The sequence below is a fragment of the Lipotes vexillifer genome, unplaced genomic scaffold (genome assembly GCF_000442215.2).
Source record: "Lipotes vexillifer unplaced genomic scaffold, Lipotes_vexillifer_v1.1 scaffold395, whole genome shotgun sequence".
In the NCBI taxonomy this organism is placed as follows: Eukaryota; Metazoa; Chordata; class Mammalia; order Artiodactyla; family Lipotidae; genus Lipotes; species Lipotes vexillifer.
Window position 1 is genome coordinate 7,056,052 of NW_006797390.1, and position 10,827 is coordinate 7,066,878.

The 10,827-nt window shown below is 39.7% G+C and overlaps 1 protein-coding gene across 1 annotated transcript in view; it reads right to left on the reverse strand.

The window, feature by feature from the left end:
- Positions 1 to 10,827, reverse strand: part of KDM5A (lysine demethylase 5A) — a 77,745-nt gene that overhangs the window by 42,763 nt on the left and 24,155 nt on the right. Inside the window, exons 9-12 of the mRNA XM_007469469.1 lie at positions 9,805 to 9,924; positions 8,944 to 9,102; positions 2,552 to 2,733; positions 937 to 1,099 (exon numbers count right to left, since the gene is read on the reverse strand). Of these exons, the coding sequence (XP_007469531.1) occupies positions 937 to 1,099; positions 2,552 to 2,733; positions 8,944 to 9,102; positions 9,805 to 9,924 (624 nt within the window). The remainder of the gene's footprint in view (positions 1 to 936; positions 1,100 to 2,551; positions 2,734 to 8,943; positions 9,103 to 9,804; positions 9,925 to 10,827) is intronic.

Here is a 10,827-nt window from a genome sequence, read left to right on the forward strand (position 1 = left end):
AAAAAAAAAAAAAAAAAAAAAAAAAATTATAGTAATTCATGACAAGAGTTCACAGCCTAAAGAAATTTTCAAGGAGAAAACGCTGCTCTCATGAGCTACTAGTTTCCTAACCTAATAAAATTTTTACAGTTAAGAGAATTTTTCTTTTATTCCTTTCATTCTTGTGTTGTAAACAGTGGGAAAGGATGGAATTTCATCCTACTTTTGGATAATTTTTTCTGGAAACTAATTGATTAGCTCGTATGTCATACAGAGAGACCCCCCCAAATCAGTTTTCCTGAATCTCTTTGTCTTATGACAATACTATGTCTTCTGAAAAGTCCCAGATTCTGCACAAATTTACTCTTTAAAGACAAAGTAACATTGCTACTATCACTCAATCTACTTTCTTAATAAGGTTATGATGACTACTTGACTACATGTAGCAAACATTAAATTTATACTTTATCAGGTGTTCGTAGCTTAAATTTAATAATCGTTTTCAAACCTAAAAGTTTAAAAGCAGAAAAGGTGTTCATTGTATATTTTTACTTCATTATCTCATGTTGAAAAGAGGCTATGAAATCTTTATACGAAACATGGGAATATGATCTCCACAACGATAAACATTAGTTAGTACAACTACCACTTAAAATACTTATACTTTGGTTAAATGGGGATAATAAAGAATATGAGATTTTTATTAAAAGCAAGATATACTGAAAACATGGCTATTCTGATAGGTTGCTATACATAAGGTAAATGTGATTCATACTTTACAACACCCCATTCTTAATCAAATAAATGTTGTTCCCTTCAGAGTATAAATTCTAATTTGGCTCGAAGATGATGTGATCTTTTATTTCCCATTACAAAACAAGCATATACTGTGACTCTAATCAAAAGCATACATAACTTTAAATTTAAAATACTGAAGGGAGATGCAAAAAGACTCACAGGCACACCATGCTCCATTAGCACATTGGGGTTCATGATGGTGACTAACTGATGTAGGAGATCAGGCTGGGATTCAAATAACTCAGGGGCCAGCTCCCTCATCACCTCCTCCAGTTGTTCTGCAGCATGAGATGGCACACCATACCATGTCTTTGGCTCCCCCCTAGCAAAAGAAATAACTGTTTATCTAGGTAGAGCATGGTGCCAATGAGGCCAGGGTCTCTGATTCAAATCCACTAAATTATAATTAACTTTGTCTTGCTCCATGGCCATAGATTATATGCCCTGAATCCTAGCAACCATCTCAAAAATCTGTGCTATTATTCATAATAGGGGGTAAGGCAAGAGTATATGGATAGGTAGGTACGTACTTATCACTACAGAAAAGTAATTCAAAGTATATAAACTCTTTAAGGTAGATCACTAAACAGCATCTTCAAATAGGAAAGATGCTATATGAAAAGCAAGCATTGTTCCAAAGGATACTGACATACTGCCTGATTCACAGGTCCACTGGACATTCCAATTATCCCCACAATGATCAAAGTAAAAGTCACTGCCCTTTAGGGTACTTTTACATAACTTCATTGAGTTCAATTTTACTATCCAAGGAAATAAGCCAAGGCGAGAAATTGTTGAAACCCTGAATATAGTTTTGTCTATGAATCTTAAGACCAAACACTTGGCATCATTAATACACTAGACTTCAGTGGACTAGAGTTTTATTTATAATACTAAGTTGAACTTTAAAGAACTGGATTTAATTAGTCATGCTATCTACAGAATAGCTGAATTTCTTAACCCTCATACAATTAACCATGCTGTCTCTATAGAAACTTACTGAGATGACTGAAAATGTTCTCCATCTATGCTGGGTAATACAGGAGCCACTAGTCACAAGTGATGATAAAGCACTTAAAATGCGGTTAGTGCAACTGAGGAAGTAAAATTTAATTTTACTTAATCTTAACTAATTTAAATAGCCACATGTGGCTAGAAGCTATCATATTACACAGCACAGCGATGAAGCAGAGAAAAGAAAATCATTAGCTTTCCAATGCATAGTGTGATCCAAGCAGTATCTTTCAAATGGAGAGGAATACATCATTTGGTTAAGATCAGAATACTGGACAAGGAACTGGATAAGTAAATAAAAGCTGTGGGTGTGAAACAAAAAAACCAGCGAAAAAATTTAATGAATACACATGTAACAGAGGCATTTTTAGAGAAAATGTTATTAAAAAGGAAAAAAAAATCAAAAATTTCAATTTGAAATTTTTCAAATTTCAACCTTAAATACTAAAGGTTAGTCAGATCTTAATTACAGAAACTTTAAAAACTATCCTGCCTTGTATTTCAAAAGTTATACCAAAGAAATTTTCATGTACGCTAAATGTAGTATAGTTGGGTCTGAAACTCGAGGCTCTGCTGCATGCACATACTTGAAGAGGGCAAGTGTCTGACATGTTGTACCCTGAGACCTCTACACAGTACATTATCCAACTTTGGGGTACAAAACACTTTCCAGTAAGCTCTCCCTAACACATCATCTAACACTGTTACACCTTTAGAAAGGTCACTCAGTATGTGTGCTGTTAACAAAGACTGTACATACCAGTGCAAGTAGTTGATGGAATAGCTCCAGTGATCTTCGATGTGCCAGCAAAAGGAAGAGAAGCACATTCCCACATAAAGCCATGGCACCTTCATGCCAGAGATGTCCACATTGATATGTGCAAGAACAGACTGCTCTAGAACAGGCATGTTATTCAAGTTCCAACCAGAAAGCGCATATTCCTACAAAAGGAAAAAAATGTAAGTAAGAGATCAGCAATGACAAGTGCCCAATAGAAACCTCAAGGGAGTCTTCAAAAACAAAAGTAAAAATTTTATAATAATTACAATAATCTAGTCCATAGAATCTATGCTCTTTGCTCTCTACATGTAACTCATATTCCTAAATATTTAATCCTATCTCCTGTTATTTATATTTTCCTTTAATTATTTCAGATATCTCTGGTTTACTCTGAAGCATATAAGGCTTTTTATTACTCCCCACCTGCCCCCATAGCTCACCAGTACAATACTGTAAGACTCATTTTAATAGGTTGCTATTATATTTCTACTTTATCCCCGGTAACATAACTTCCCAAAATGTTTACCACTATATTTACAGAATGGTGCCAGATACTGTGAAGACAAAACATAATAAGATACAGAATCCTGAATCTGTGGCAACACTGAAGACCAAGATGGTGCAGAAAGCACCCCCAACTCCCACAAACACATCTATTTACAACACCAAAAAAAATTTTGCTTCATAGATGAACTCAAGAGAAAAAAGAATTTGCAGTTTCCAAAGACAAAGAAAGAAAGCACAGCCAGAATGAAAATGGAAAGCTGTTGTCTGAGTTTTCATAGAGGTTTCTAACTGGACATCAGCTCCAGACATGAGTTGCAAACACCCACCTCTGAAGCGGTATGCGGTACAGACTTAAAGTGCTATTATCCTTGTGCAGAGCAGTCCTCAAAGTGGGGCCTATTTCAGGGGACCTGCAAAGTCAAACTACGTTCATAATAATTCTAAGATGTTATTTGCCTTTTTCGCTCTCATTCTTGCAGAAGTGTAGTGTGAGTTTTCCAGAGGATATATGATGTGATATTGCAACAGACTGAATGCAAAAACAGGTAAGAGAATCCAACCGCCTTCTATTAGAAGGCTGATAACTGTTGAACCTGGATGCCAGGTAGGGAGGGAGGGAAGTTCATTACTATGTTTAGTTTTACACATTTGAAAGTTTCGGTAATACAGAGTTAAAAATAAAACCCTCAAATTAAGAGGTTAAATAGCCAGTGACAAAGCTGAAGGGAGAATCTGTGAACCAGAAGACTGATTTGAGGATATCATCCATAATGCAACACAGAGATAAGGAAATTATAAAAGTGTAGCTAAGAGTTACAGAGGATAGAAGAAATTCCAACAAAGGTTTAACTAGGAATCCCAATATGGAATAATAAAAAGATATGACTCCTACCCTCAATAGGCTTTAAAAAAAAAAAAAAAGCAGTTTTCAAAAATACTACTCAATAGGGCTTCCCTGGTGGCGCAGTGCTTGAGAGTCCGCCTGCCGATGCAGGAGACGCGGGGTCATGCCCCGTTTCGGGAGGATCCCGCATGCCGCGGAGCGGCTGGGCCCGTGAGCCATGACCACTGAGCCTGCGCGTCCGGAGCCTGTGCTCCGCAAATGGGAGAGGCGACAACAGTGAGAGGCCCGCATAACGCAAGGAAAAAAAAAAAAAAAAAAAAAAAAAAATACTACTCAATATATTTTTTAGTTGGCTGAAAAAATACTGAAACTAGGTGAAGAGACCAGGCCTACATACAAAAAGTTCCAAGATTGGGGCTTCCCTGGTGGCGCAGTGCTTGAGAGTCCGCCTGCCGATGCAGGAGACGCGGGGTCATGCCCCGTTTCGGGAGGATCCCGCATGCCGCGGAGCGGCTGGGCCCGTGAGCCATGACCACTGAGCCTGCGCGTCCGGAGCCTGTGCTCCGCAAATGGGAGAGGCGACAACAGTGAGAGGCCCGCATAACGCAAGGAAAAAAAAAAAAAAAAAAAGTTCCAAGATGAGACAATATATATTAAACTCCAAACACAGATAAATTAGTAAATTATATAGTTCTTCAGAGGACAACAAAATAGTCACCATCATGAGTCTGGATCAATAAGAAAACCTGGTGGAAAAGGAAAAACCTGGGTTGATCTTGGAAGACTAGGTAAGATTTGAAGGTAAATGACAAGAGACAGAATATACTGGTCTGGCTGGCAAAGAGGCAGAGTGGAATAGTCATACTCAGAAAAGCAGGAAATAAGACCAGAAAAGAAGACTGGATCTTTAATCTTAAATTTCAGACTAAGAAGCTTGGATGATATCCTATATCAAAAGGGAAATAAAACAGATTTTGAAAAGTGAAACAATATGATAAACATCTTAAATATTTTTATATTTATCTAAAAGGTTTTGATTATGGAAAATTTCAAACTAAAATAGACAGAACTGCAAAATGAACTCCCCAAGACCCACCGATCTTAAAATTTTAACTGAAAGCAATGTATGAGAGAGACTGCAGAGAGTGGCAGTGTTCAGAAAAGCTACTTTAACAGAGCAAGCCTAAGACAGCTACCCTTCAAAAGGCCTGCTTCGGGGCTTCCCTAGTGGCACAGTGGTTAAGAATCTGCCTGCCAATGCAGGAGACACGGGTTCGAGCCCTGGTTCAGGAAGATCCCACATGCCACGGAACAACTAAGCCTGCACACCACAACTACTGAAGCCCGCGCACCTAGAGCCCGTGCTCCCAACAAGCAAAGCCACCACAATGAGAAGCCTGCATGCCACAACGAAGGCAGCCCCCACTTGCTGCAACCAGAGAAAAGCCCACGTGCCGCAACGAAGACCCAACACAGCCAAAAATAAAAAATAAATAAATAAATAAATTAAAAAAAAAAAAAAAAAGGCCCGCTTCAAGTTCAGCCCCTGGCTGGCATCTGGAAAGCTGCATGGTAAACAGTTTGTGACACTGACACAGGGTGGCTCGCAGTGCTGTACAGTGTGGTTTATGCACGCCCGATCTCCTTCTGGGGGTCTGGAATTTTGCTATGTGTTAGGCAGAAGGTGCCTATGTCACCAGCCGCTTATAAGAACCCTGAGCTCTGGGTCTCTAATGAGCCTCCCTGGTGGGCGATGCTTCACACACAGTGTCAGTCTGATGCTGGGGTACCTAAGTGCATCCTGTGTGACTCCAGGGAGAGAGGGCTCTTGAAAGCTTCCAACTGGCTACCTCCAGACTTTGACCACACATCTTGTTTTCCCTTTGCTGATTTAACTTTGTATCCTTTCACTGTAATAAGTCACAGTCATGAGTTCTCAGGGAACCTGAGAAGCTCTGGGGAACCCCCAACACAAGTGATCATTATGTAAGACCACGGCAATTATCCCAACATGACATGCATGATAGGACAGAGACAAGGACGGTGGCAGTGGGACTGAAAAGAGGCCAATCCCATAGAAAATAATGAAAAATAAATTAACAGGATCTATTCAGTGATTTTCGACAGAGAGAGGATAACATGAAAAAAATGTTTCCAAGGTTTCAAGTTCTATGCCTATTTGTATTCCTCAGAAGCCCTGTTTGTAGAGCACTTGTTTTTATAAGACAAATGTATTAACTTCAGAAGTACTTTTCCACTAAACTATGATACCAGAGAAGCATGCTATCAGATGCCAAGAAGCTAACTCATACAGAAGTTCAACATACATGCACAATTCCTGGGGAAAAGATGGTAGGTATCTACTTTTCTAAGAGTAACTTCCAGAGAAGAGTAACGAACTGACAGAAAATATAAGTATAAAAAATACAGAGATTTTATATACACTGTCTAATTAGTCCTTAAAATCCTTTTGTATAAATGGGTTCCCTCACTCCACCTTACAACATAAAAACAGAATCCTGAGTAAAACGTTACTGCTTATGAAATAAATAGCATATCAATGACCCAGACTAGAAAAAAAGAGCTGTATCCCTGTCTCTTCATGCTATGTTGATGTCTTTAAAGCCCAAATTTCTCCACATTTTTTTTTTTTTTTTTTTTTTACACAAATCATCCCTCTGAAAGCTTTCCATTTAGCCTAAATACGTACCCTAACTGTTAAGGAGAGAGAATGATTGTAGACTCAAACTTTCATATTCACCCATTAATAAATAAATACTTTTTAAGGGCAGATTACATGCCAGACACTTATGACACCAAGAATGGATTTCACCTGTGTATTGACTCTGACCCATTGGTGTTGGCTGCCTGGAGGGCTGTGTTGAGAAGGATTGGGGCACGAACCCGTGTCCCCTGCATCGGCAGGTGGACAGACTCTCAACCACTGCGCCACCAGGGAAGCCCTCCACATTCTTATATGAAGGTGAAGGGAGCAAAAGCAAAAACAGATGAATATTCATACAGAATTCAAACATTTAGAAGGATTAATATCTATATTGTTTACTTAGGGTTGACATTTAACCACATTTAAAGTAATCTTTAAAAAACTCTGTGACCGGGCTTCCCTGGTGGCCCGCGTACCGCAAAAATATATATATAAAAAATTTTTTAAATTAAAAAATAAAAACTGTGACCTTATCTCTTAAGATCAGAAGATATAAATATCTGTTCAAGAGCAACTTAAAAATTCAAAACCAAAATGAAATTCAGAAAAAGTTAAAAGCTGTAAAACAAAGCCTCTTCCCAATAAGTAGGTAATTGCCTACCATTTGCCAATGAAGGGTATGAAGAAACTAAGGTTGATGCATTTCTTTATACTTCTACAAAGCAGGTTTTAATTCAGTGACCTTGAACATGTACACATTTCAACACTGAACTGTTCCTATAAGACATATCTGTATAGGGTTTCCCTGGTGGCACAGTGGTTAAGAATCTGCCTGCCAGTGCAGGGGACACGGATTCGAGCCCTGGTCCAGGAAGATCCCACATGCCACAGAGCAAACAAGCCCATGTGCCACAACTACTGAGCCTGTGTCCTAGAGCCCTCAAGCTGCACTACTGAGCCCAAGTGCTGCAACTACTGAAGCCCACGCGCCTAGAGCCCATACTCTGCAACAAGAGAAGGCACCGCAATGAGAAGCCGGCGCACCGCAACAAAGAGTAGCCCCCGGCAACTAGAAAAGCCCACACGGAGCAACGAAGACCCAACGCAGCTAGCTAGCTAGCTAGCTAAATAGACAGACAGACAAGTAAATAAATAAATAAGTCAACCTTCAGACTAGATTTTTAAAAAAGCAAGATTCAATCATATGCTGCCTATAAGAGACACACACCAGATTCCAAAATACAAACAGCTTCAAAGTAAAAGAATGGAAAAGACACGCCAACGGTAACCCCAAGAGACCTAGCGGCCATATTTTTAATTGTATATCCTTCTCCACTACGTAACGTGCTTTTCTGACCATGTGTTAACTTAACAGGAGATAAAACTCTCAATTACTGCCAATTACAAAGGTAAAGAAAAGGTGACAAGGACCAAAGTAAAGAGAAAAAGAAATAAAGGATCATCTGAGTCCAGGTCTGCACACGGAGGTCGTCTCCTAGGCGACAGTACTTCATCACGTTACAGTTTAAATGCATATTTGAAAACCTACCTGCCCAGGTGTTAAAGGAACATTAATTGTGGACCTACCAGGAAAATGTAATTTTAAAAAAAAATCTTGTCACTTGCTAGATTTCCAAACAGAAAGAGCTAGGCAAAATCTTAACTAAAGTTAAAGTTTTAAACCAATTTAACTGGTTTTAAAATGCAAAGTTGAGGGCTTCCCTGGTGGCGCAGTGGTTTAGAGTCCGCCTCCCCGACTGCAGGGGACGCAGGTTCGTGCCCCGGTCCGGGGGGATCCCACATGCCGCGGAGTGGCTGGGCCCGTGAGCCATGGCCGCTGAGCCTGCGCATCCGGAGCCTGTGCTCCGCAACGGGAGAGGCCACAAGTGAGAGGCCCAAGTACCGCAAAAAAAAAAAAAAAAAAAAAAATTGATAAAATGCAAAGTTAAATGATTTTTTTTTTTTTTTTTTTTTTTAAATCATGTAACCTTTTGAGTATGCTCATGTTATCCAAGGCCAAGTAGAATACAGCTCGAAGTTTGACCTAAATGTGTTGGGAAGAAGGAAAGATGATCCTAAGGATTCCTGAAATCAGGAAAAATTGTTCTGTCCGCTGCATCGGCAGGCGGACTCTCAACCACTGTGCCACCAGGGAAGCCCAAGTTAAATAATATTTAACGGTACTTTGAATTTATTATTTTCAAAACTGAAGATTATTTTTACTGTCCAAATTCTACATATTTAATATTTTAAATGAACGTGGTCCCTTAAGATTAAAGAAAGGCAGTTTTCTACTATGTAAAGGCTGAATCAGCTTCAGGGTAAGAAATCTGGATACTAGTATGTGCTCTGCACCTCTTCTTCTGGCAGCATCTTTCTCCGACCATCCTTTACAGGAAATCCACTTCCAAAGTCTTTTGAGGAGATGTCAGCTCCATACTCTACGATAACATCTTCTTCAATGCTGCTCACCAGCCGCCAGAATTCCTTCTCCACTAGTTCTGTGGGAACCATCTACACAGGGAAAGCAAAGATTACAGATTACCAACTCTCTATAACCATAACCCACTATGACATAATACACAGGTCAAGTGAACAAAAGCCCATGAAAAAACAGAAAACCTTCTCAATTCCCAGAGCTGAAAAGACTGCAGTCCTAGCTTTTCTGACTGACGATGGGAAAAGCTAAAGACAACTTAGATATTCAGAAAAACATAATGAATTTGAACTGCCTTCTTCTGCAAGCTGCTTTCCAACTAAGAAGGATAAAGATGACCCAGGACATAAGGAAGGAAAAGGAAATACAAAAATCAAGGCTGAATTTTAACAGCTTTGGCAAATTATTTCGAAAGGGATTTTTTTAAAGTCCAAGATCCCCCAGGAAAAGAAGCAAACCTCATACTACAAATAACTAAACCAAAGCAGCAACTGGCACATCCTCCATCCTTGTCTGTAAAGGGCAGCGCTCCCAGAGCACTAAAGAACAAGTGGGAGATTGAAGTCAGTTTCTCTACAGTGCACACTGCCACGACAGAGGGTAAAAGAAACAAAAACAGATCCCAGGCCCCTAATCTTCAGATCTGGTGTTCTATCATCTTCTTTATGCTGTCCCTGTTTTCTACAAAATAATGAAAGTTGTTAAAAAGCAACGCAAAAGCTTTGGAATCAGATAAATTTTTATACTTCCCCAAAGTGACCTAAAAGATAGATACTCACATGAACTGGCATATTGAAATAGTCAGACTTAAAATTATCTGCCATCTCTCCAAAGCTCTGAAGTGTATACTCCCGTACAGCTTGTTCAAATCCAAAGGCTTCTCTAGGTTTATTACATTCCTGGGAAGAAAAAATATCTAAGATTAACTTACTGAAACTGAACTGAAGGACGCATTAAGGCCCTCAGGTACTACCTTCTTTGATCATTTCCCTAGGTGAAGCAAATCCAGTCAACTCTAGACCGCAAAACAATTATTAATGTGGAATCAGGAAATAATGTTCTTAAACTTCAACTGCATTTTCACACCTTCCAGTAGGAAGGTGGCAATGAGACAGCTTTAGGCTTTGGAGTTGTCATTAAGCTTTGGCACCAAGACAAACACTTGGAGGACTACCAACCTGGAATCAAGCCCAGGGATGTCTATTATCCTCGGTGGAAAATATAAATGTTCATGGAGGGAGGAAAGGTAAAGGACAAAGGGATATTCACCGGGTTGGTAGGATAATTAGCTAGAAAAATGATTTTTTTTCATACTATCAACCACCATGACCAATTTCTTAACACAAATACTGACTTCGAGTAGAACTGAATCATCTAACCTTGAGAATAATAAATAAAAAATAATTCAAGGGACTTCCCTGGTAGCACAAGTGGTTAAGAATCCACCTGTCAATACAGGGGACATGGGTTCGATCCCTGGTCCAGGAAGATCCCACATGCCACACAGCAACTGAGCCTGTGTGCCACAACTATTGAGCCTGCACTCTAGAGCCCACGAGCCATAACTGCTGAGCCCGCGAGCCACAACTACTGAAGCCCGTGCGCCTAGAGCCCGTGTTCCACAATAAGAGAAGCCACCGCAATGAGAAGGCTGCGCACCACAATGAAGAGTAGCCCCCACTCGCCGCAACTAGAGAAAAGCCCACGCACAGCAACGAAGACCCAACACAGCCATAAATAAATAAATAATTCAAAGGCCATAAATATCCATCTTTGACTACATCTAGATATACCCAGCCATC